At 39.5% G+C, this 27,867-nt stretch overlaps 1 protein-coding gene across 3 annotated transcripts in view; it reads left to right on the top strand.

Moving 5' to 3' along the window:
* Positions 1-27,867, top strand: part of LOC309708114 (alpha-1,6-mannosylglycoprotein 6-beta-N-acetylglucosaminyltransferase B-like) — a 113,267-nt gene that overhangs the window by 80,373 nt on the left and 5,027 nt on the right. For 2 of the 3 annotated variants that reach the window (XM_082535887.1, XM_082535889.1), the window contains 6 exons: positions 13,258-13,389; positions 19,323-19,456; positions 20,487-20,617; positions 25,114-25,272; positions 25,427-25,573; positions 25,860-25,976. In XM_082535887.1, coding sequence (XP_082392013.1) covers positions 13,258-13,389; positions 19,323-19,456; positions 20,487-20,617; positions 25,114-25,272; positions 25,427-25,573; positions 25,860-25,976 — 820 coding nt within the window. The remainder of the gene's footprint in view (positions 1-13,257; positions 13,390-19,322; positions 19,457-20,486; positions 20,618-25,113; positions 25,273-25,426; positions 25,574-25,859; positions 25,977-27,867) is intronic. The other variant, XM_082535888.1, reaches the window with a different exon arrangement.

Genomic DNA, 27,867 nt, shown 5'->3' with positions numbered 1-27,867 from the left:
TAAAGGAGGTCAGTCTCTGTTGGCTGCAGGGCCAAAACAGTTAGCTCTGTCTTAATAAAGGGAGGAAAATGAAAAGCATGGCAGACAGGTACAGCAAGGAGGTGTAGGTGAGAACAGGTGTGTGTGTGTGTGTGTGTGTGTGTGTGTGTGTGTGTGTGTGTGTGTGTGTGTGTGTGTGTGTGTGTGTGTGTGTGTAAACCTGTTTACACAGCTACTTTATGAGAACGTCTTCCTTTTAGGGACAAAGAGCAGGTCTCCCTGAAGCAAGTGATTAAATTTGAAGGTGAATGCATGTTTTATGGTTAGGTTTAGCTTAAGGCTAGGTTTACGCCAGTTTGGTGTGTTTCGAGAAAGTCTCCAGGAAATGAACGACAGTCAGTTTAATGCCCCAGACGCAGGCTTTGAGGACTGTTCCATCTATTCTTTTTTTAATTGTCATTTTAAGTCATTTTCACATATAAACTTCCAGCAGTTCAGAGAATAAGGGTAGGACATTACCCGAAGTTAACCATTCTCATATTCAACACAAACAGGCAACAGGCCGTTAAACAAGTTTTCACATAACTGCCAATGCTAAAGCAGAGTACATGACACAATTTGCACAATTTGCTGGGCTACTTTCTTTATTTTGCTTTGTTGATAATTTTTTTTCACTATATATACTATATGTACTCTACTGTTACATGCCTATGTTACGGTCCCTAAACGTGACCTCATAAGTTATTCTGTCAAATGATTTAATGTAATGTCATATTTATACTGTAAACATCAGAAATTGACTATATTAGTATAGTGAATATTTGCTAAATTAGATGTTAATATCATCATATTAAAAAGGATACACTGCTTTTTTTAAACCATAGAGGTTGGCTAAAATTGGTCATTGGTTGCTAGACAAAATGATGACATCATGCATAATTAAAGTTTTGTGTTATTTGTGCATGAATGCTACAAATGGGTCATTTTAGCCTGTTGGTAGGCGGTTGCTAGGTGACATGACTACATCATAGTATCGGCTATAGGGGGGCCTGATACATACCGTTGCACCAACTTTTGTTGCCCGACTCCTGTAGGAAGAGTTCGCTGACCAACAGAGAAAGCCGACAGAGGCTTCATTTGTTATGGTAAGATTAGTTAGTTTTAGATTTGTGGTTATTATGTTGTTTTCTGGGCAGTGCTGCTCTTGAGTTGAAGGTAGACTGGATGCTATTAAGTATCAATTTGTATTACTAGTGGTTACAGGTCAGCACTAGCTAGTTAACACTGGTACATGTCTGTGCAAAACAATACATACTGATTATTAAACAACTGAGTTAGAGCAAAAAAGGTGGAGTACCATAGTGAAAGATCTAGCACAATGTCATGGAGGCTGTAGGGTGGTGGCTGAAATAAACTAAATCCAGTCTTGGCTTAAAAGAAATAATGAACCCTGCCTTGAAAGATTGTGAACCACATAATGGGTTTTAATTGGCTTTTAGTGCAATGGTGCATGACCACTACTGATAAATGAGTATGAAGCACCTGCAGTGCCAGCCCATAGTCATCAATTTTTATGTTGAGAAGGTATACAGTCATCCATTTGAAGAAAATATCAATAGTTGCATAATCAGTTATGGGTATCATAAAAAAGGAAAAAATCACTTCGTTCTCATTCTTACAGCTTACATTTTTCAGTAATTAATTACATAATAGGGATTTTTTTTTTTTTTTTTGTATTCAAGGTCAGTGTCAACTCTTTACTGTTCATCGGGCCATTCAGATGTTTGATATTATCTTCAAACCTTCCAGTTAGTTAAATGGCATTAAAACCAGAGACACAGACTTATGTCTGTGCCAAGCACTGCTAAAATGGGGTCAGACACATCTTATTATTCACATTTTATTTTAACAAGCTTCCCAGTGCTTCTGAGTTATATTAAAGCCCTGATTTTTCTGCTTTTGTCGAAAAGAGAGCAGAAGGTGTGAGCAAAGTTGAGCATAATTACATTTGGTGCCTATATACCCTACTTCATGAGGTGTCCTTGGAGTTGTTAAGAGCTGACATGAGACCCTAAAACATTTTGCTCAACGATGCTGTCAGTATCTCCTCTTCCTAATGGCTTTAAAAGGAATGGGCTGTCAAAGCTTGGCTCAAACTGATGTCAGTACACCTGATATTTCTGTGCCCTCTACAAAAGAGAATTGGGCCATTTTAAGGCAGCCAGCCTTGAAATTAGGCTGTGCGAGGAATGGTGTTGATTTCACTAAATCTAAATAGATGGCAGTCTATTCTCTCACCTTTACTTTAGTCATTAATTTCCCACTTTGTCTCACTTTAGCTTCCTTCTCTTACTCTAGTTTTTGCAGCACGTTCTGTGTAATAACTGAACACAAGGGCAGAAAGTCCATTATAAAACAGGCTGGCAGTTCCTTTTGTGTTTGCTGACAGCATCAGCAAACAAACGCTGCTTCAACAGCTTCTTTTCAGCACCAAACTGACACTATGTTTTTGCCCAAGTTGTCTGATGGAGAAATGCGAGTCCATAATATCTCTGTGCTACAGAAGCTGCGTTCAAGCTCTTTTTTTCTCAGGATGTTTTTATTCTATTGTTAAAATCCTGAAAACGGTAGATTGGAATCAACTTGTAACCTAGGCAGCTCTCCTTTTCACCGCTATTGTACTGTCATTTTGTCCTGAAAAATCATTTTCTTTTTTGGGAAATTTCAATAATGGCTTTTTCTTTTACTCTGATTCATAAGCATTTTCTCTCACCCAGCATTTCACCCCATACAATGTAAGGAGATTAGATTAAATAGAGAGAAAATTTCCATTTACCTTACTGTGGACAGTTTCAGGCAGAGACAGCTAATTTTCAGCTCTATTGTATTGTTCACTGATTCTCAAAGTGATGCAAGAATGTTTTGTTTTTTTTAATGCTGACTCGGGTGCTTGTGTAGGTCAGTAGGTTTAGCAGACAACCCATATGCTGCAGTTTATAGATGAACTATGTAGAGTGTAGTGCAGAGAATTGAGAGAATGATGTTTGCCCTGTTCCGCATACTATTATCATCATCTTTTTTATGTCATAGAGGTTCTTTTTAATTAATGGGATGCCATAAAATCCTATGAGCAGGTCTCACCTGCATGTAATTGAGCCAGTAGTTGCTATTGCTAAGAACTGGGCCAATACAGGTAATGCTCAACTACTGTCTGCGTGCATTGTGTTATATTTTTGAAGCATGTCATACTGGAAGAAAAGAATCTGAGAAAAATACTGTAAAGAGCCTTAGAACCGGTGTCTCATACATTAACATAATGCTAATGCTGGGATGTTACATTCATGGTTTACGTGCTTATTAGCATGCAGAACAGAGCCACGTTGATTGAAATGTAATCAAGTGTGCAGGCAATTGATCATAAACGATGTTACTAGATTCTTTAAACTTTGACTTGATCAAATGTTTTAAACATTCAGTATTTGTTGCATATATGATGCCAGTCTTTTATACAGACCGTAACTGTGCAACAGGAAAGTCAGCAGAGGAAAGTGTCTTTTCTTTCTTTTGGTCTAACTAATAAACAACAGCCCTAGAATTGTTGCAAGACTGAGAAATGGATATCACAATGAAGCAGACTCTCTGTCGTCATTTTTAAGCTTTTTAACTACAGAGGAGTATTTCTGCTTGCAAAATACCAAATTTACTTGAAAGTAAACAAAAATTTGCAGGCATTTTTAGAGTACTCCTTCATGTTTTTCAGTATAACTGAGTGCTACTGCTTCCTGTTAATTAACACTTTAACACGCTCGACACCAGGTACTGAATAAGAAAAATGTCATTGAAAGCTGAAACCTTTTGTCTGTAGCTCCAGTGTGGGTTACAAAGTCTAATTTCAGGCGTGAGCTGGAACTCAATTCAGGCAGTTGAATGCAGCTTAAGAAGGTCGACGATCTACAACACACTTCAGTAAAAATTAGTTCTCAGCTAGTGCTCTGTCCTGTCGCTGGGATAATACTAATCAGTTCACTTATATGCTGTGTGGGTATGGTAGGATGGGCAATGGCACTTGAATCCACACATCTACTTGACTCTGGATGATTTGCAAGTGGGAGTGTTTGCCCCTACATATTCATCCATATGTGTGTGTTCACTTCACACTTGAGCGAGTAGCATCTGCCTGCTGCATCACTTGACTGGCACTCTGCTTGTGTTTTATTCCTTCCAGAGTGCCGGTGGCAGGTTGCAAAGTGGATTTATCTGATCTGCACCATGTGTGAGAGTATAATGATATGTACACCTGCCAAAATATCTATTTACACGCCCAGCACCCATATGCGTTTTCATACAGTCGTGTGTGTGTGCGCGCGTGTGTTATTTGGTCTCATATCGGTGGGTGCGTGTGCATTTTCAACTCCCTCGACTTCCCCCGTCACAACCAATGCCGACTCTTATTCTTCTTGATTTAGCGGGATTAGATCAAAACTTGCTGACGAAGGGAAAAAAGCAGGCAGCCTGACGTCTTAGGAGACAAAGCATGAGCAGACTTTATTAGCAATGACAATACGGTTTTTCCCCCAAACAAAAGCTATGTGATGGTAAAGACTTGTTTTGGGGGTTACAGTTAGAAGAAACAGCATTTGCTTTTGTTTTTTGGTTGCGGGTTGGGGGTGGGCAGTTTTGGGAATAAACCTACAGAGGTTTTCATCTTCTCTGTGCTCTGTACACAGTGTAAAAAGCCTATCATGTGACTCAGGTATGCAAACGCTCTCTGTCATTTCTTTTTAGTGTGCAACTGTCAGAAAAAGCATCCCATTCATAGTGCCCTGCTCTGAGTGCTACAAGCATAGACCGCCTGAAAAGGGGGACAGCTTCATATCTTCAAAGTTGAACTGCCTGCAATCGATTGCAGGTAGCTGGTATAGTTATCTGATTGCAAAAGAAAGTTTGGTTATACGAACATCTGTAGAGCGTCTCCTTTTTATGCCTTGTTTATAAGCTGTTTATGACTCCTTGGGAGATTTTATGGTCTAAATTGCTACATTCAAGTCATCACATCACTTTTCCAGAAACCCAAAATAGTGTCAGTCAGTACCTGAGTTGTCACAATGGGAGTTCACTAACCAACTGGTGACATCATGGTGGCTACATCCATCTTTTGTGTACAGTCTGTTGAGCATTTTTCTTTGCTTTTGCATTTAATCACACCATTATTATCCATCTTGTACAGACAAGTGTATTGGGTCTGTTTGTGGTGGGATATATTAGGGGGACCAACACAATATTAGGCAGGTGGTCATAATGTTGTGCCTGATCGCTGTATTGGAATAAAATGAATGATGTAAATAAAAGTACTGATAAGTTACTTTTATTATAATGTATTATTATCAAACTTATTTGTTATTTAAATATTAAATAATTTGTGTGTATATGTCTGTCTTATATTCTTGTAAGATGCCTCTCACTTTCCAACTTTTATACTCACTCTCTCAGGCCCTGATGTCCCCTGGATAAATCCTTTTCAGTTTTCTTCACCGTCCGGCTCATCCAGCCTCTTCCTCACTCCCACTTGTTTTTTCTTGTCTTTCCTTCCCTGACTGCCCGACCCTTGTGACTAACATGTCACTTTCTTCTTTCACCTTGCTGCCCCATCTTTCTCTCTTGCACACTTCCCAAGCGTCTCTAATTCTCTCTCTTCCCGCTGTAGCTCTTTATCTGAGAATTTTATTATCTATGACAGGAGTGTTGAATTTTTCCTCTTCCTTCTTTCATCTCTGATTTATCCCTCCATCCCTCCATCCCTACATTATTCTGTCTCTCTCGCTCACTCTCTCTCTGCATTGGTGTTTATGACGCCCTAAGGCTCCCTTATCTAGTGCACCCTGCCTTGGCTGATAACTGGGTCCTGTCAGCTGCTTCTAGCATGGCTGTATACACATGGTGTTTGGGTGCAGATGAGTGCTTGTGTGTAAAGATTGTGCTGCACGGTATGCACGTGTGTGTGTGTGTGTGTGTGTGTGTGTGTGTGTGTGTGTGTGTGTGTGTGTGTGTGTGTGTGTGTGTGTGTGTGTGAAAAACTTGTCCACATGCAGACAGATTGGCTCCCCCTGGGTGTAATCAGAGGCAAATGTGGAAACAGATGATTACATGGATGTTTGACTGTTTGATTATGCTATACGTGTGTGTGTGTATGTGTGTGTGTAGGTGCACAGCTATCATTTGATTGAGCTGAGAATTGAGAACATGCTGATTTACCACAGTATTTACATTATCTGGCATTTTCTTTCTTTTTTTTCAATATTTCATCTACATTTCATACTGTGGTAAACACACAGTATACAGTTATAAGGTATATACATACAAACCTACACCCTCATAGCACTGAGGTAACATGTGAAGCTGGCTTGTCTTCCTAAAATGGGAGCATTACACCGCTCGCAGCTGCCTCCAGGGTCCACGCATAAGAGGATCAAGCTGGTGTTGCACAATTTTGTCATCATGTCACAGTGATAAACTTAACCAAATTCCACTCCAAGACTTTTAAGGATGAAACTTTTTGATGTTTCGTTATGCAACACCATGGCAACATTTTTGTGACACTTAGGAAATTTTTCCCACCTCTTTATTTTTTCATGGCCCACCTCTGAAATTGTTTATAGTCAGTCACAGTTATAAATGTGTGAGCAGTTCACCGTATGAGTTTTCATTTGAGTTGTGTGCACAGATCACAGCTTAATCATGATAAACGGCTTTGACACAAGGGTCTCTTACAGCTGCCAGAGCAGATTTCACGTAAGAAACTAAAGAAAATGTATAACATATAACTTTGAGCCTTATGGTAATAGCCTGCATTTAGCAGTACACTGTGGACTAGCCATTGTACATTTGGACAAAATGCCAAACAATACAACCATCAGTCGGTTTTTCTTTCCTTTTTTTCTTTTTCTTGATGGTAAACACACGCACATGCACAGTGTGTAGTGTTTTTCGCAGTTTGAGCTGCTAACATTCCCATCTTGCTGTTGACCCTCTCCAACCCTTTGTCAGCCAGGACAGTGTAGATGACATCAGCTGTCAGCACTGACTGGGATGCCCTTGAACTTCTGTGTCATTCATACAGATACACAGACACAGAAACACACAGATACACAGACACAAAAATTAAATGTCACTGAAATCATAGACAAATGCATTTCTACAAACTGTGTACATGCATCCAATCAGGCACACATCCGTTTGCAAACTGAGATGAATCTTTGCCTCATGAAATGAGTTTTATCAAACACCTTTGTGTGGTTTTAATAAGACAAATTAAATTAAATATTGCAAACATATTTTTATGCTTGGCTGAGGTGGAAAAGTTGGTGTATGAATTAAAGGAAAATGCAGCAATGTTCAGTCGAATCAGATATAGCAATTAAACGTGTATCTTCTTTAAACTTGCACTGAAGCTTTCAATCTGTGCAAGAAATTAAAGATCATGGGAGGAAAAAACAAATGGGTCTGCAAAAATATAACACCAAGATTTTTTTAATTTGAACTATAAGACAAATCTACGGAGTCCCTCTGATGACATCCTCCAAAAAATAAATAAATTGTGGCGACAAAATGCTACTTCCTGCCCTCGAAATAGTATAACGTGCCCACGAAATACTTATTTGTGGGCACGAAATGCTCATTTGTGGGCACGAATTGGGTATAACGTGGCAACGAATTACGCATTTGTGGCAACGAAATAGATGACGTGCGCACATCATATTGATACATTGGACAGCTGTGTAGAGACATAAGCATAAGAGTAGGCTAAACCTATACAACATGCGGAACTCTGTGCGATTAATGCAGTGCGTTTATTTACAGTGAAGTAAACAATACACAATAATAGGTCTAGGTCCCTCAGACCCAGATCCCTGACAATTTTAGGCTGGGAATGAGCTACAGATGCATTTTGAAAAGCCTGGCACTGAAAGGAACCATTATTATGGAGAGACATTTAAACAGGATATTGGGAGCCCAGTTGCTTTACAGACGTAAGTACGACCTGGACGCCGGGATAGATTTTATTGTCAACCAACTGCAAGGGCCTGGGAAGGATCACGGTTATCGGTCAAGTGTTTCGTGCCCACAAATTAGCATTTCGTGCGTACCTTATACCTATTTCATGCCCTCGAAGTAGTATTTTGTGGCCACAAATAAGTATTTAGTGCACACGTTATACCCATTTCGTGCCCACGAAGTAGTATTTTGTGGCCACAATTTATTTATTTTTTGGACCATGTCATCAGAGGGGCTCTGTACAAATCAACGTAGATTATCGAATGAAAAATATTTCAGTTTTTTCTACCTTGTGTTCATTGCAGCTCCATGAAGAATTAAACATTTGACTGCCTGACTTTTTAATTATTGTCATCTTGTCGCATCATCTTACAGCCTTCTTTTGCAACACTACACTGGGATCGAAACCTGACTATAGCTCAGCGTTCAGTACCGACACGCACTTACACATGCTGTTCACAGAACTGAACAGAAAGACAGACAATAAGCTTTGTGGCAGTTTCTGCAGTTACCACAAACCATTGAGTAGGATTGGCAGACTGCATCTCCTTACAAAGACACACAAACACATACAGTACAGAATGCAGTAATAGACCTATGGGCAAAGATTTCAGCTCTTCACAAGCAATACACTGTGTGTAATTGCTCATTGTGTGCTTTTTGTGCTCTAATAACACCCTACCAAAATGCTCCTTAGGAAATCAATACAGGCGTTTGGTACTGAATGAAGTAACTACAGTATATAACCCCATACACAGGAAAACATAACTAGTAATACACACACACAAGCATAAAAATTGCTAAAACATGTGTACAGAAATATAAGGTTGTGTACTTACAATTTAATTTACAGTAAACATTCATGAGCGTATTCAGGAGGAGATTGTTTTCAGTTATAATGTTCTGCCATTACTTTGGACATCACAGTTTTAGAAAAAAGAAAGTATAGACCAGTGCATAATAAGTGTCAACAGTAACTTGCCAGAGTCACTCAGCTTTGATGAAAACGTTTTATTTGGAGGTATAAAAAAAGCTTCATCACAGGTAGATCTTCACAGGAGACGATAGACCCTCTGAGCTCCCCTGACGTAAGAATCCCTTCAGTGCAGATGTATTTCCATTTTTTCAATTGCTTTGACAATGCCAGACAATTTTTCATTAGGATGCCTTTATTTTATTTTATTAATATAAAAAAACTGTACAGAGTCACAAACAGATATTACTATGGAAACGTTCTTAGTTAAATATCCTCTCGCAGTCATTTCAGTGCATGTGTGTGTGCGCATGTGTGTGTGTATATATCTTCATTCAAAGAGCTTGTTGACTTGATGCCAGCCAGGAGACAAGAGGACCCTGGGTAATTGGACTCCAGTGAAGCCCTGTATGGCACTGGAATAGTGTCTGGGATCGCTGCCATCCTCTATGTGTGCGGCTGTGTGTGTGGAGGCTCCCATGTGTGTGCATGCAATTTTACAGCTTTAACACTATAGTCCAGTGTAAGAGAGAAGTTAAGTACGAATAGTTGGACTAGTTGTTTAATTACATTTGCAGTAACTTGCTGGTCTTTCTTTTAAAAAAAATGTGTCTTTAATAACTGAATTCCCTTTGGGCATCCTGATGTGTGTGAAGGTCCAGACAATGCATATGCTTGACCTCTGAGTAGTGTACGTGTAAAGGAGCAGGAGTTGTGATCCCTGTGTGAGCACTTTACATCATGAATACATCTCCTCAATCTCAGCCTGAGGAAGAATCACCACAGTTATAAGAATCTGAATGATGCATTGTGGTTTAGTATTAAATTTGAAAAAATTCAACACTAAACTACAATGCACAGCATTTAGTTTAGAACAACTACACATACAACAACGCGCTGTGGTATTTTAGTTTACTGAACTAATGGCCCAACGTGTATTGCTATTTCACCCCTGAATATTTTTGTCACAAGCCTCACGTTCTCTGTATTAAACACTGTTGCTCCATAAAAAAGCAGTACATTCACAAGTACTTGAGTGATATTGAGTTGCACCATACAGTTTATGGCGTTGATAGCGGTGCTGAAAGGGCAAATGTAATGGACATCTGGTTCATCTGAGTTTCAGAAAAATATACCAACCGTTCGGTCAGGTATTCATTGTGGTATCACCAGTGGAAATGTCCTTCAGTGTTTCCTAACAAAAGATATATTTAAAAAATACCATTTCAAGAACAGCTAAATCATTTTCTCTCTTGGCCAATATGCTATGGTTGAACAGCTGCCAAAGGAGAGGGATTAGAGGGAAAGAATAAAAGAAACAGGCTGCTGGGAAATGAGGAGCCGAGGAGCTGATTGTATTCTACCATACTGCTGTTTTCTCAGCTGGTGGATTACAATCCACCCCCCATTGCCCCACCCAACCCCACGTCACCTTATTTTCTGTCTCTTTCCTTTTGCTTGAATTGTATTCATATGAATTTCAGTTGTGTTACTACGGTAATGTACACCCTTTCTCACCTCCCTCATTGTGCACTTTCTCACATATATTATAATATATATAATGTAATAAATGGATGTAAGCTGTTAAACCAAAGTAAGTGGTAATTTTAAAATACAGTTTTTGAAAGTTTGACCTTGTTTGACCTTAAAGAAGAGGTCAGTGGTAAAGAGTAGTGTGATATTTAGAGTCTGCATGTTTCATTCCCTATATACCTTTATGGTGTCAATGCAAACAATGGAAGTAAGAAGCATAGTTTGAAAATAGCTCAGTATACAGTTATTATTACTTTGACCTTCAGATCAAGAGATCATAGAAATCTTTATACAGTACTTTGCATATGTTGACAATTCAAAGCACACTTAAGAATTATAGTTTATGGGTTATGAGGCTTTTTTGATTGTATTCAACCATTAATCATTAAATTGACTCTGAAGATCTTTGTGGATGCAAGTCAAATCTTAATGGATGGTAAACATGACCCCCACCCTACACCCCCTATAAAGCGTGCATGCACACACAAATGATACCAAAAATGTAATCTCCCTGGTGGAGGTAATAACCAGAAGTGGACAAGTTCAACAACAGCAAAAACAATGGTGGAAAAAAAAAAGAAAAGAAAATGACTATTGAATATTTTGGTACTCAATTAAACAGAAGGGGAAAAAAACACAACGAATCCTAGTTAAATAGATCAGAGTTAAACATTGTTCATTGAAGACCATTTTGAAAACTTTAATCACATTCTTTGATCATCAAATCATAACATCGCATGACACTGTATGCACACAGTGTGAAATTAATTTGCAGAATATGGCCAATGTAAGCAGCGCCAGCACCACCGGCCTTCATTCCTTTCAAGTTAACATCCGCACACCTGTGCTGAATATGGTTACATTCAGGTGGTGTTCTGGCGCAGAATACCTGAAAATTATGATTTCCTAGATCAAAATACTGCAGAATGGTGCCACTTCAGCTTTTATCTCTGTGCCCGATTAACAGATGAACAGGCTTATTGGCTCTTTATTCACATATTGGAAATGTGAATAAAAAGCCCATTGACGTTTTAGGATATCCTTTGGAAAGAGGTTTGCTCTTTATTGATAAATATTTTGGGATTGATAAGTGCCAGGCACCCCAGTTGTATTGCTCATGTGCATGAGTAATACAATTGCTGAACATATGATGGAACCCAGAACACGGTGGCTTTGTAAGGAAGTCGCCATATATTGTTACGTTGTGGTTATTATGGTGTTATTACCATCACTTTTCAGTGGTGAGGTCTATTCTTCTAAAAGAAACTGAATTTCAGTTACAAGAATTTAAATATTTCTCTTTTTTTTATATGAACTTCTTTTCGACATTATTTGACTTTTAAATATCTCCCTACCCCACCTCTATCCTTCTGTAAGTCCCCCAAGCCCCACTTAGACTGCTGCCCCTGTGAATCAGACCCCAGTAAGCAGTGGATGAATCAATGGATGGATGAATAATGTGATTCTCATTTGCAAAATGAAAGACTAAACACTTCCAACCCTTTCCAATACTGTATGAAACAGCCACATGCTGCATTCTCTGCTTTACTGTCTTTTAATTCAGTCACTGCATCAAGCTTCTTTATCTGTATGTTTTCACCCTCCTCTGATTTTAGTTAGCAGCTGCCAGCAAAGCTCCTGAAAGCCATGCTTTGCAACAGTATAAAATTACCCTTTGGATAAGTACTGTAGCCAGAGAGACTCCGATGTAAAACTAGCACAGCAAGATGAAATTCACTGGGGGTACAAATTGTATTACAGCCTCCATTAGCCTTCGGCCTCATCTGTCACAGAAGTAAAACCTAAGTTAGAGCAAGCAGACCATTCACAGGTCAAATATCCAATAGTAGGTCTGTTGGCACAGTAGCAGAGAGGTTCTAAGTCAATCAATGAGTTGAAACAGAGTCAAACAAGGATGGAAAACAAGTCACACTACAGTGAACAGCAAAAAAACATCTTTTCTCTTTTGGTTTGTGCTGTGTGTGCTCTTGCGTGTGCCTGTGCTTGTGCCTTGAAGGTCGTCTTGTAATTGAAATAGACTTTTTGGAACTAGTAGGAGTGTATGTATCAACAGACAGACATGCTGACGTTTGGATTTCACCACAGCAATCATTGTTCATGCACACATAAGTGCTTATTGTATAGCATAACCTGGCATTCTCAACACAATCTCAACACATCATCACCATTGACCATCTGTTGTTATTGCTGATGGTGCTTCTGTGGACAGTTCAGCCAGGTCATTACAGATTCAGCTTTTCATCCTATTTGTTTTGAATTATGCTTTGCCAAAAAAACAAAAAACATCCCAGTGCCCACTTGCATAATTTTGATTGAACCCAGCATCACCTGTAATGTACTATCTGATCAATAAACACACCTTTAAATTCAGCTTTCATCGAAGATTTGTTTTTGCGTTACTCCGGGGAATTAGATTGTGAACTCTGATAAGAGAATGTCTTTCCCGGACAAGCATAGACATGGTTCTGCAGTCATCATTGTAGTCACCCAGCTTTTGTCCATTTTAAAACTATCTTCGCCTTACACTTTTTATTGTATAACAAAAGCAAAGTGAAATGGTTTTGTGTGAGTTAATAATGAATGCATGAATCCAAGCTTAAGTTCAACCCCTGCGCTCTTGGGGATGTTTTTTAGTGTAAATCTCATGTCTTGGCTGTCTGTCATTTTTTCTGCTTGTATATTTTGTGTTTGTGTTGCAGGTTCCTCGGCGTGCCCCCAGGCAGAGGCAGTTGCCCACTCACTGGTCCATTGCCCTTTGACCTCATCTACACAGACTACCATGGCCTGCAGCAGATGAAGCAACACATGGGGCTCTCACTCAAGAAACACAAGTTAGTCGATCTGCATTGTTGTGTGTGTGTGTGCGTTGTGCCTTTGAGATTGAGTATCTTCGCTTTTCGTTGTTTTATATATGTGTTGCTTTATCTGTGTGTAGTGGAGTGTGTGCGTGCCTGTCTGTGAGTTTAATGGCTGTGTTTATAGATTAATCATTGCTGGTAATAAGGTATACATGTCTTACTGTAAGTCATTTGGCCTGTTAAAATCACACAGTTGCAGATACACAGGGATGCACACTAACACCCACATACACACTTAAAACACGCTTGCTGTCCCTGTAATCACGCATCCCCTTCCAGGTAGAACAGGCTCAAAGTGCACAAAATGTCAAACACATTAGAGTTTGTATGTTGCTGTGCAGTCGAATGCACAACATGCATACTCACAAGCCGGCACCAGCATCACCTGTCATGCTCCATTACCCTGCACATCAGCAATAATGAAAAGCACATGTAGTACAGTAGTAGAGGTGCATGTAAAATTGAAAGCTTGTCATTGGCATACGTGTACTAATTACCCCACAGAAACATAAAAATCTGTTCATCCGAGCACCGATTTCCAGTCAAAGCCTGTTTCAGCAGCTTATTATTACTGTTTGAATGCACTCAGAGACTCGCTGAGTGGTTAAGAGGTGATTAAACATGAAAAGAAGAAGAGAGAGGAAGAGGGGTTATTTTTGAGCTGTTAAAGAATTGTGCTAATGGCTTTTGGCATTGTTACAAACATTCAACAACTTGGAAAACTAGGCCATGACAGTTATGAGACCATGGCAACAAAACATAAAGAAATACCCAAAACAGGAATTTAAAGTACCACAGTGCATTTGAAAAAAAAAAACAAAGGAAGAAGAAGAAGAAAAGAAACTTAGCTACACATTCCTGCAGAGCACAGCAATATGAAGCCACATTATCTTCAGAGGACTTTCATGTTGTTGCCTCAGAAACAAGCAAGACTGAAAGTCTAACTTTTGCCTTGTCCTCTCCAGCTCCTTAAAAACAGCTTGCAGTCACTACCCTCTGTCCCACTATCATTTTTTCTGGTCCACTAAACTGGCATTTGTCTGACCCCTGCATGTGATAACGGCAATTGACATTTTGCTTTCCTTGTTTTGGCTTCCAGCATAAAGAAGCAGCAAAGAAAGATAAAAGATGGAGAGGGCATGTGTGAGTAGGAGGCCAACTGAAAGTGAAACAGTAGGAGACGAGAGTAAGGACGAGATTAAACAGCGATGGTGCGCAGATGGAGCACGGAACGGAGAGAGAAAGATACCACAAAACGGAGGAGTAGAAGTTACCTGCAGTCAACCTGGCACCACATATAAAGGGCCGCTCCATGTATTTTTAAAATCCAATTATGGGTGAGAGAAATGGATTAGTGGTGGGCCGGGGAGCCATTTTCCCTGCACACAACCTTTTTTCGTCTCTCCCGCTCTCTCACCATTTGTCTCCCTTCTCGTGAGTTGTCTCGTACACACAAAACCCCGCATTTCCACCCGACAGACAGTCAGCACCTAATTGCTTGCTGAGGTCAGCAGTTCTTCACTTCGTCATTACTGTGTGGAGTCTTGATTTCTGCCTCCACTAACAGGATGTGGCTTTTAGTGTTTGTAGGAGACAGTCTTTTGTGTGCCCAGGAGGCTGCGGTGAAAGAATTATCCGAATGTTCCAGCAATACAGGCACAGAAGCAGGAACGTCTATCTTCACTTTCACGAAAGGATACACTTTAGTGATTTAAAATTTATGAAGAGGAGTGAACAGAGGATATTAAGTCCCACGTGGATCCATATTAACACACAGCTCCCAAGAATGCAATCACATTTGCATTCAGGTAAATGATATCTAGCATATGCCATTAATTAATACTGCTGTAAAGCCAGAGAGCTGAGCTTAGTGGATCAGTGCTTCATGCTTAATATTAACCCAGCAGTCCCCAGAGGTGCAGGATAGGTCAATAACACCTACCTCCCACCCCCTTTCCTAACTCCGTCCTGATCTCTCCGCCCCGCTCTCGCTCTCTCCCACTCTCTATCTCGTTCTATCTCTCTCACCTTGTCTGGTCTAGTTGAGTCTCTTGCACTGAAAGGAATCATTAATCAAGTGCTCTGTGCTTTGGGACCCTTCAACTCCCTTTAATTACTTTTGTTATATGTTCCCACCAACATCCACAGTCATTAATTATGCCCGAACAAGACGGTGCTGTCCAGTCTGGCGTGCTGTTTGGAGTCACGCGTACTCCTGTGTGCGAACTCGCGCACATTCGAGGGTATATCAGTGCACATGTGCCGTTAAAGATGGTGAAAGTTGATAAAGGTAATATCCAAACCATCTCATCTGATAATAGGACCAGCATCATTGATTTCCTCTGCATGATGAATTCACTGCTTTGACGGAGCAAGATCGGAGCAGATATCAAGGGCGAGGCCTGCAACAAAACACAAATAACAAAGTATTGTTGCTAAAACTGAAGGAAACCACCAGTATGTGTGCGTGTGCGTGTTATACAGTGCAGTTAGCATGTCGATGAGGAGGTATTGCTAAAATCCCTGCACTTTTTAGAGAGCCCTTTTGTAAATGCTAATACAGGCAGAAAGAGCAATTAGGTAGCACATAATCAGTAGGATTACTATCTTTGCTGAGGTGCAAGAAAATTTCTATCAATATTCATTTATACAAATCTCCTTAAAAGGCAGTGATGGGCAACTGTCAGTGCTGTAGTTTCAGTTATAATAGGGGTGGGCAGTATTTGTGCCGAATGCATACATACATAATACTGTAGATGAAGTCAACAGTTGTGATTTTTTGTCTGAAAAGTGTAGTAGATTAACCAAGTAAATGACTGTTCAAAGATTTCATCAAATTTCAGAATTGTTGTAATCAGAACAAGAAAAAAACATAGCAATTATATCTAAAATCAATAAGTTGTGTTTTAGACACGTCATTCTGTTTTATTAAGATTTTATCTCGACAGCTCAACAAACAAAGGAAACGACTGGGATGGAGAAAGTGGGCAGAGGCTTCTGGGTTGATTGCGGTAAATGGGTGGAATTAGTGAATAACTCTGCAGTTCACTGGTTTTAGAGAGATGCATTTAAGCAATATTTTGTAGTTTGTATTTCTCACTGTTGATTGTTGGTGTACTGAGGTTGGTCAGTGAGTGACCAACTGTGTGCTGGTCGCCAGCTGGGTAACAAATCTCTCCTTCTCTGTTTGAAAAATCTGTGGACGAGTGTAACTGAGCCCAATCTTAACCTAAGAAGTGCAACCGAACACAAGAAGGAGAATGATTATCGCAGGGTTACACAGGACACAGAAACGGTTTCTTAGGTACTTTGCAATGAGTAGTTCATCTTGGGTAACAGCTGACTTCTAACAACTAGTTGCATTCACAGAGCTGTGGAGAGCCCCCGTTGCAGTCTGATGCTTTTTCACTATTACACCTTGCATGAGCGGGAGGCATGTGGTGAGCAGCATGTGAGGTCTAAGCTTTAGCAGGGAAAATGGCACTGTGATTACACAAACAAAGCACAGATGTAGTCATCGTTTTATTTTAAAAAATTTAAAAAAAAAAGACAGAGCATCTTGAGGTAGCTCATTACATCTGCGACACAGCAACATATTTTCGGAGCAACTCGGAGAGTATGTTGTTTTCCTAATTACTATTGTTTCGCATTAGTCTGGTGATTTAATTCAGATTATTATGGGTTTGAGTATATCCATATTTCAAACATAAAAATGAGTCACTCAGTAGAATGTGTTGCTCTTGAATTAATGCTTGCACTATTCATTATTAAATGTTGGTGGTGTTGTCCACTGATGCCCAGTTTCTTATAATCCCACATCACATTTACATCACAAGACTGCAGGTGACAGTGAACCATGCTGCCATATTCGCCTCACCCCAGATGACTGGCGAGTCTCGCTGAGCAACCGTTTAACCCAGATTAGCCCGGTGCTCTGATCTCCCAATAGATATTCAGCTCAGCTACTCCTACGCTTATCCCCTCTTCTTCCACTTTTTCCCCTCCCTTTGGGACCTCTTATCTGGTGGCAGAAACATTTTCACCATTTCAGAGTGGTCGATATGTGATGCCACAGGTTGGAGTGAGGGATGCAAGAAGACTGGGTAGAGAGGAGTGAAAGTAACATTCGTTATTAATAATTCATTATCAGCTTTCGGATATACTTACAAATAGAAGCACAACAGTTTCTGCAAAATTTCATCCTCAGAACTTTGAATGAACAACGTGCCGCTGCTTGTCGTTTCTTGTTTATTTATTTGTTTTCTCGCTGATACGTTACTCTCCAGGTTACTTTGTCACTTTATTGGTTGGCTTCTTGGATGCTGCAGGAGCTGGCAGAAATATCTGAGAATTGTCAAACACGATTGGGGTGTCACCTTGTCTGTAAAAAGAATAAAATGCCCAGAGGGGAATATTTTTCATGCTGTCAATACTGAAGCTTCAAAAATTGTGTAAATGCAAAAAAAAGGAAAGAAAAAAGCGAAAGAGACATCTAGGTATTCTACCAAAACACAGTTGCAGGAAGTCAGATTCTAAGCTTTAAAGCCTGCATTTCTAACTTATTTGTTTAACACATTTATGTAAGTGCATTGCACAAAAAAATTTGTTAACAATAGCTGAATTTCTTGCAAAATGAGGCAATAATCTAAACGAATGTAGAAAACGTGAGATTTTATCCAGTTGGTATTCAAAAGCTATCAGGCTATGGTGAAGGCTTTCCAGACAGCAAATAAGTGGTTTTTTAACACACTATTTACACCAATGTTCAACACATACCCATCATGGGAGAGCCAGAGAAACCAATTTCTGCACTGTAAACAGCTTAAGTGGAAAAAAAAAACCTAACCTCTAACATAAAACGTGAATGGTTTGCTTCACTGCTGCGTCGGAGAGCATCTGCCTGTCAAGGGGCTGCTAAGATGTGAAAGGCAATGGCCAAATGAAAGGAGCTGGCAGGCTGGGTTTTACTGCAAACACAAACTTGTTGCAGTTTCTGAAAAGCAAATAAGATCACAAAGCTGAACCAAAGCTGAAATAAAATCGTAATGCACAAATGCTGGCATCTGAAAATCATTACATGTGTACGGCTACAAGAAGAGTCACGTGTCTGGAAATAGTTTAGCTTTTTTTTTTTTTTAACTGATGTAATATTTGCCTTCTAATTGCTCTCCAGATGCAGAATGTTTTTATTACCCCATATCTGTCTCTTTTACACACTCAGACACGCGGTTATCTGCCAGGAAAGACTCAGAGCTGAGGAAGTGGACTCTGCTCCTTTAGCTCTCTCTAATCCCCCCTGAGTCCACATACTGGCCAGATTTAACACAGTCACAAACAAGGGCACAGTGAGCTCTGCGTCTGCGGTGAATGATTCTGTTATGAACCTCAGTTATGCTTCACTGCTTTGCCACGAAGCATCCACCTGGAAACTCTATCAGCAGCTCATCGCACCTCCGACCTCTAAAAATTGTTTTTTTGTCATTTTTATGTCAAACTTGCCACACTGCTGGTTGCTTATGTTATTTTGGTTATTTATCTGCTTCTCCAGTGGCAGCTTCTTGTTTTTCTCCTTTCACTTTTGAGAAACCTGATGGCTTTGTACTCTAATGTGGCATTCCACCTGAATGACCTGCTGCACAAATGCATTTAAATATATAATTGTACATGTATTGAACATGAAGTATGGTTTATAGAACCCTTTAGAATTTGGTTAATACATTTTATATTTTTTTAGTTAGACGCTGCAATTGACTTGAAATGACAAAGAGGCACATTTTAACAGCCGCCAACAACTCATGGACCATTTGAAGTAAAATATACTGACATTTTAATTATTTTTTGTGGGTTTTTTTTTAATAATGTAGTACAGGATTACACATGAACTGAGTCTGTCATTTTCTTTGCAGGTGTCATATTCGAGTGATTGACACCTTTGGCACGGAGCCTGCTTATAATCACGAGGAGTATGCAACTCTGCATGGCTACCGGACCAACTGGGGCTACTGGAACCTCAATGCAAGGCAGTACATGACTATGTTCCGTATGTACTATATTATTATTATTATTATTATTATTATTGTTAACTTTTATATCATATGTAGAATACACCATCAGCTTGAGAATTGGTGTTTTTGTACCTCCAGCTTGCATGCATACATGCACAGACACACATTCAAAGGCCTGTCATTAGTTGACATTCATTCTAAATATAATAAAATGACTCCATTTCAGTCTTTTCACTTTTCTGACAGGTCTGACTGCTCGTTCATTTTAATTTGGAGCAGTGTGTTTAACACGGCTATTTTCAGCAACAGCAGCTTCTAGCATCCCTTCAAGTTGTTTCGGAGCGTTATCTCCAGTTTTTCCGGTTCTCTTATATGCTACACAATATGTCTGATCTGCTTTTTCAAAGCTCTCCTTGCCGCCTGTCTCGTCACTTTCTGACTGAAACACTGAGAATCAGCTCTGTTCTGCTTCCACAGTTCAACTCTCTGCAGTGTCGTACCTGTTTAGCTACAGCTGGCACTCGGCTGTAAGATCATTGTCATTATATCATCAATATGTGGGCCACTGTGGACGACCACGTTTCACACTGTCCAAAGCTATAATGACAGATTCAACCTCTAGCAACGCTTGTGAGAGAGCAGCATTACTGGCCAATTATTAAAGTTCTTCAGTGCATAAAAATGTGCTGTGCTAAAAAAAATGATTTTATAAGAGCTCGTAGCTTTGGAACCGTGGATTGAACGTGGGTGGTTGTGATCATCAGAAATACCTGAACTCACAGCGAGTACTTAAAAGATATTACATATATTCCCATACTAAACAGCTCAGACAATTACCATTAACAGCAGCTGGCTTTATGACAATCGCTATTAATAATGCTTAGAGAGTCCATACACATGCTGACTAAACCCTTCAAAAGTACTTTTTCCTGTCTCGTTCACTTACTTACTCACTAACTTTCTTCCTATCTCTCTTTTTCTCTTTGTCTTTTGTTTTCTCTCCATCTACTAATATCCTACCTTTCTGTGCTGCTCACACATACTCACACACACAAATACATTCAGCTCACACACCAGACAACTCATTCATGGGCTTTGTTTCGGAGGAGCTGAATGAGACGGAGAAGAGGAGCATCCAACAGAACAAAGTCAACAACATGGCTGTAGTGTATGGGAAAGAAGCCAGCATGTGGAAGGTACAGACAACAATTTACCCACACAGATGGCAGTCAGTCAGTGTAACTCTGTTTTAGTGAATTCTGTGTGTAGTGGTAACCGCTAATGACTCCATGGAAGAAGACGAGTAATTATTTGGAGGCCTAGTTTTTATAATAATAAAATAACATGTAATACTGTTAGAATTATCAGTAGATATAATGTATCCAAGCATATTCTCGTAGGTACATACATACATGTTTACACCTGTACAATACACTTAATAAGCTCATAAACATCTCATATTGTATACACTAAGAGTAAAATGAGGATCATTCATTTTTTATAGATTAACTCCATACATTGTGCACTAAAGAGAAAAAAACCAAATGAAATCAGGTGTAAGTAACCTTTAGCTTTACAGCACTACTTCTCTTATACAGTAGGTGTTGTTTCTACAAATTTTTCATGGTACTTTTATAGCAGATGGGTTGTTCTCAGCATCTTGGAGAACTGTTTTTGTGGAGTAAGGCTTCCTCCATTGATTGTATGTCTCTTTGCTGTCTCAGACTGCGTGCTTTAGTTAGTTTGTTTTTTACATCATTGCTCAAAGGATGCATAACATCTGTTGGAGACTTCTGTTAGCCACTCAAGCTTGTTCTTCATGGTTGTAGTTGTGTATTTTGGGGTCATACTCACATTGCAGAAACAAAATGTGAGGCTGCCAGAGATACTGCAGTGCACAATAGTTGCATTGTATATGCAGAAAGATTGTCACTACAGCCCAGTTGTCTTTCAGCCTGCATGTATGCAGACACAATCTTTAAACCAAGTACTCTAAACCATCGACTGAAATGTTAACAGAAGAAAGGCACCAAGCTGCTTGCATCATTAGTTTGCTTCATAGGGCTCTTTATACACAACTGTATAGCTTCAATTTACAGGCAATTTTCCTCTCCAAAACTGTCTGCTTGTTCAAATGCTCAATGTAGCTGAGAAAAAGTTGTCTGCATTTTTAAAAGGATTTTTAAAACATTGTTTGCTGCCATTTCTTTCTACTGTCTGCCCACACAAGTCCCCAGATTAGTTTATGGTTGTTGGCTGTGAGAGAGATGGGCTTAAAGGCAGTTATGAATGCACAGTCTGCAACAGTTTGATGAGGAAGGAAATAAATGTAACACATAGCTGTTTCTACCAATTATTGCAGCCTTGTTTGGCTACAATTCTGCCTCAATTTACTTTACTCTCTTTGTCTTTGTGTCACTCTTTTTTTCCCTTGTGGGGGACCTTGTCACCGGATGGGTGTTCATTAGCTTCAGGTAAGAATGTGTTACTTTTACCAATTTATATTCATCTCACGTCCTACACTTATGCAGGAGAGTAAAAAAAAAAAAAGGAGAGTAATGTTGCATCGTTTCCATGTCTAGGAATAGACAAACTTTGTTAAGATGCATACAACATGAGAGACAGGTGCAACTCCTGACCGGTCATGCTGCTGCATATCATTTCTCTGCTGGTTAGCTTGGTGCATCCATTATTCACTGTGGTACTGGAGAGGAAGGGGATGCTAATCTTGGCTCTCGAAAAATTGGTTCAAAACATATTGTACTTGTACGGCGCAGCTCCCCACCCCGTGGAGAACAACAGAATGCTGAACAAGGCAAAACAGTCTTGCTGCAACTTTAAACCTCAATACAATTAAAGCTAATGAGTTTGAAAATTCACCCCCTGTATAGTTGTCATGGAGTTTGGAAACTACAGTTAAGGTTATGTAAGATAACATTAAATAGTTCTAAAAATTTGGTTTAATTTTACATGAAGAGATTGAAGATACTATGGAAATACTTAAGTTAAGGAACCAAAAGAGATGAATAATAAAATACTGACTTTACAATTCCATCAGCATACAGCTAACTGTTTAAATACATGGTGCTGTATATGAAAAAAAATGTGTATGAAAGTACTATAAACAAAAAACATGTCTTTCTGTCATGCTGTGCACACAGCAATCAACATTATATATACACACAAACTTCTTTTTTTTAAATCTTTATAAACCCAAATTAGCTAAGGGACAAAAAAACCAGCACAACAGATATTTATTAGCATTCCTAATACATTCCCTGCTGAGACGGTTAGCTTGTACATACATAGTCACAAAGCGAGAGTGCAGGTTATGGAATCTGCACTCTTTCACAGCTGTGTTTCTCTTGCTAATTCATTGTCGTTGTCTGCTGCACTTAGCGCTTGAGCTAATCTCCTAATTGGCTGGGAAAATCCTCACAGAGGAAGCTATCGATTACTACAGCCTCCAATTATGGCTCTGTGTGCGCGGGAGGGGGGCCACAGCAGAGGGATAACGTAAGCTGCTTAACGCCAGGCGGTCAATACTCTAGTCGGGGTTATGCACCGTTCACATGATTAAATTTTGGTTGTTAACTGATGCTAGCTGTTTTTTCTCCCAGTCGTCCTGCTGAACCTTGACTGCCCTTCTGGCTGTCTCACCCTCAGCATGTAATGTATTTATTATTAGATTAAAAAAGGAGAGAAGTATGTACAAGTAAGTGTAAGTAAGTGAATAAGGACAATCAATGCTTTATCCTGCTTAAAACCAAGCCTCAGCGCAGCAAAATAAATACCTGCCTGCCAGATGTTTCTCCACAGAGTTTACTGACATTTTATTTTATTTTTATTAAGAATTGTTCATTTCTTTTCTTTTTTTTTCTTTTTTTTCTTTGTTTTATTTTGTTTTGCACATCAAAATTCAACCATCAATCACATCAAGGTCGATATTAATTAAAGGTGAAGAAAACTTCACAGCAGGTAATAGGATGAGTGGAGTGCAGAACTCAAAAATTATTCCTGGTTAAAAAGAAGGCAATTTTCCTCTACATGTTAATATTCGGTGTGTATATTGGTGCATTTTTCATAGCTGAAAGTAAGAATTCAACCAAATGAAACTAACGGCCCTGTGTTTGTTTCACTGAGTAAAAAAGGACTAGACTGCACCTTTTAACCCCTGTAGAAAAAGTAGGAAATCAAAGAGCCCATAAGAGCTACTGGGACACGCCCACCTGGCAACAAAAACAGTACTGTGGTCTTTGTCCTTCATCCATCCTTTGAACGTTTTTCAGTTTAATTTAGCCAAAATGCTGCATAGTTGTTGTGCTATCGGATGGCTCATTTAAACTGTAGAAATTATTTACCTGACATTGGAAAAATATTCGCACAGCTTTACACTTATGATACAATATTAGTGTGACAGACAGAAGTTTTCTAGCCCTACACTGTAAAAGTCACCAAAACGCACTATATAGCACTTACTTTTGCTTTAACAATGAACTATTTCTTGTTCTTCAGCTTTCACACAGTGGCATTATTCACCCATCCAGATCGAAAATACATGTAGCTGTTTGTACTCTTAAAGCGTTCATCCTGGCATCAGTGTAAGGTAAGGGATTCGGTACAAGATATACGTAGATGTCACCGAGCTGCCTGAGCAAAATATGGATCACAAATTTTACCTCCTATCTTCTTTTTCCTCCATTGATGGATGATCCAAGTAGTCTTGGCTCAAGACAGGTGGAAAAAAAAGCAACACTTTCCAACACTGTCCTGCAGTACTGCAGACTGTCTACTATTGTCCATAATGTTTTGCCCACCAGGGTAGTGAGTCGGTCAGGTGACTGAAAAGCACGGATAGTGATTAGAAGAACCAATAATGTGAGCATAAACTATTTCCATATGCTTTATAAAATGACATATGAATAAGCTTCCCGTAGCTCACGCAAATTCACACAGATAAGTTAGAAGACGTGAAAATATTCAGCACACTGTAGTGGAGCAAGTTCTTTAAAGAGGACCTATGATGCTCATTTCTACCTTCATATTTGTACTCTTGGATTCTTGGCCTTGATGCAGCCACTTTATCCACTGTGTGAAACAAGCCTTTTTGGGATGGGGGGGACATTTTTGCTTTCATTGGATAGTTAAGCACTGTAGATTTGACAGAAATGTTGAGAGCTGGGAAAGGCTCTAACCAAAGGCCTGTAGGTTTGACTGAAACCCGGGCTGCTGCATTTCACTTATGTGGCATATGGTCACCTGCTCAACCAGTGAGCTAAACTGGTACCTGAAAGCCTTTTTAGCTCCCTTTGCAGTCCCTCCTTCAATCCAGCTTTCTTCTGGGGCTTCTGTGTTTACAGCCAGAGCTGTGCGCCTTAGTTATACATCATACAGAGCCAAGATTAGAGAAAAAACTGCCTGAAATGGAGCATTTAAAGAAGTCTGAAGCCTGAGCTTTTGTCTTTGAAAGATTACTAGTACGGATTTTGACCTCATTATATCAAACTTCAGCTAAAATTAATATGACTGTCCCACACTCTAACTATATATTTATTATTATAAGAAAAAAGATAGGTCACCATTTTTAAAAAAAATTATTTATGGTGTTCTTCCTATTACACACTCTTTCTTCTATACGACCCATCTATGTGTCATTGCAGTTCATCGGTCTCACCAAACCATCTTCTTCCAGCAGGGTAAAGAGAGTTTCCTCCAGATTCTCCATAAATACATGGAAGTCCACGGCACAGTCTACTATGAGACCCAGAGACCTCCAGAGGTCCCAGCCTTTGTGAAGAACCACGGCCTGCTGCCCCAGCACGAGCTGCAGCAATTATTGCGGAAGGCCAAGGCATGAACTTTGTGGTTATTGTCACCACTGTTTAATGGACAGAGTGTTTACAAACTTTTCTTCTGCTTTTCTAACTTCTAAACTAAATTCTTCTGCTTTTAAATTACACAATCACTAAATTACATCCCTGATTTATCTTTTTTTTTTCTCCTAGCTCTTCATTGGTTTTGGTTTCCCATACGAGGGCCCGGCCCCTCTTGAAGCTATAGCCAATGGTTGCATTTTCCTCCAGCCCAAGTTCAACCCACCCCACAGCTCACTAAATCACGAGTTTTTCCGAGGCAAGCCCACATCTAGAGAGGTAGGTTCATAATTTGTATATCTTCCCACAATCAGTCATGCTGCCAACAGATTCATTAAAGCAGTGGCTCAAACATTCGATCCAGACTGCATTTTTGCCACACTAATGGACACAGTATAACTATTTTTATGTGTCTTTGTACAAAATAATAATTGACAGTATTCATTTGATAAAGACAAACTGATTTTTCTGCAGCTAAGTGTTGTCTTTGTGGAGAGATGTTATTTATTTTCAAAATATTTATTTATAGAGCTGTCACTGTGTACACTGCATTTGTTTTCTATAGGTATTCTCCCAGCACCCGTACGCGGAGCAGTACATTGGCCGACCTCACGTCATGACAGTGGACTACAACAACTCTGTGGAGTTTGACTCTGCTATCAAGGAAATCATGAGGACCAAGGTGCTCACATATAACAGTGCTTTAAAAAAGAATTCATAAAGACAAAAGACATAACCATTTATCCTGTTATGTCCACTAATTAGTTACACTGAGTTAAATTATGCATTGCTGTGTATAAATGAGGTTAACCGTGACTGGGTGCTCTTTCACTCGTATCAGCTCTCTTCATGCTGAAAGAGGGACATCTCTGGTGTTTCTTTCTGTTTTAACAAACATGTTTTCATAGACATGCCAAGAATAGCTACATGTACTTATCCACCTATTGCTTTTGTGCCTTTGTGGCCAGGAAAATTGCAGTTGGTTTGTGCCTTGTTTGGCTCTTGTAATATAACGTTTCATTTTTGTATAGCGTTCAATGATAACTCTTAGAGTTACAGATAGCACGGTTTGTTCTATTCTGTTTTCCCTTGAAGCTGTGATAAAATACAAGTACTGGACCTGCTCTTGTTGCTGTGAGCCTAATAACAGTTTTTTAAACTTTGATGAAACAGCACAATAATTTTGCTGTGGTCAAGTCCTCCAGAGGGAGTTTGCCGTCTGTAGGTAGCAGAGTTATACTGCAGAGTGCTGAACTTTTCAATTCAGTGAATGTGATATAGATTAAGGACGCTAGCTTCCGAGAGAGGGAGCAGGGTTAATTAAAGAGTCAGCCAGGTACACTGAATCTTTTTAGAAAGCATTGAAATTGGGTGCAATGTTGAAAAAAAATGAATTATATGAGCAGAAAAATTGAAAGATGGAGAGTACACTGACCAAGCATCTGCACAGTCACAAAATCTTTATAAAACAGAAATCCAATATGCCAAGCAGGCATATTTTCTACTCTAAAATACAGGGGTAGACCTTTTATATCTGAAACTAAATAATGTTTATTGAAGTTCAAAACTGCAGATGCATTTTACACTCGGAGAGGTGAAGCTGTGATTCACTAGTTTTCACGCAGATTCGAATTTCTAGAGAATTGACCATCCTAACCATTTTGGCATCCCAAAAACTGACCTCTTGAATTTATAAATGGTCATTTTGTTCTGCATACGCTAAGGTATATTTAAATGTATTGTCAAATCTGATGGAAATCTGATGGATCTGGATACATTTATGGCTGAGGTATAACGCTTTTGGCATTTAACATAGGTGTGAACACACATCATCCCACAAGACATGCAACATATTTTACATATGGAATACGAGTCACAGTAACACAAGGCATTGGTCTATAGGGAAGCAGGAAACATGGAGACAGCTGTCTGCATGATCCTTTAAACATGCTGTAGCAGTCTGCCCTTTGCAGATTAGAGATGGTATGTAGGGAGATTAGGCAAAAGCTGATATATGTAGTGTTAGCTCTGTGTGTGTGTTTGTCAGTGTGTGAGTGTGAGAGAGGCTGTTCTCATCTTTTCGTCTGCGTAGTCAGACAAGCTACAGTTCAGCAACACTGGCTTAGTGTGCCTTCTCCATCTGCACTGACAGACCACGGAGAAAGCGCTGATGGACCACTTCACCCTTCACTGGAGGCACAATGCCCCGAGCAAACTCACACATACCCATACAACATATACACGCACCACCCCCAGCACCCAAACAAACACATAAACACAACTGATAGACTGAAATTGCAAAGATGCGACGTATCAGTACACACAGCCTCACCTGCACATTACAGCCATTAAATTCAAGGCACACGCAGGCATACACAAACCGTGTGTGAGGCAGAGGCTCATGTTCAGTCATGCAAGACAAAGCAATCTCTGGCCGACAAGTCCTCATGTTCAAATAAAACCCTTTTCCATCTCTTTCTTTCTTTCTTTCTTTTCTTATTCCCTGTTCCATGTCTTATGGGAATTGGCGTTTTAAATGTGTTTTTTTAACATTCACATGAAGTAGTCTTAAT

This window comes from Aulonocara stuartgranti (genome assembly GCF_965226115.1).
Source record: "Aulonocara stuartgranti genome assembly, chromosome: 6".
Taxonomy (NCBI): Eukaryota; Metazoa; Chordata; class Actinopteri; order Cichliformes; family Cichlidae; genus Aulonocara; species Aulonocara stuartgranti.
Note: the sequence above shows the minus strand (reverse complement) of the source record. Positions and strands in the feature narration are given on the sequence as shown.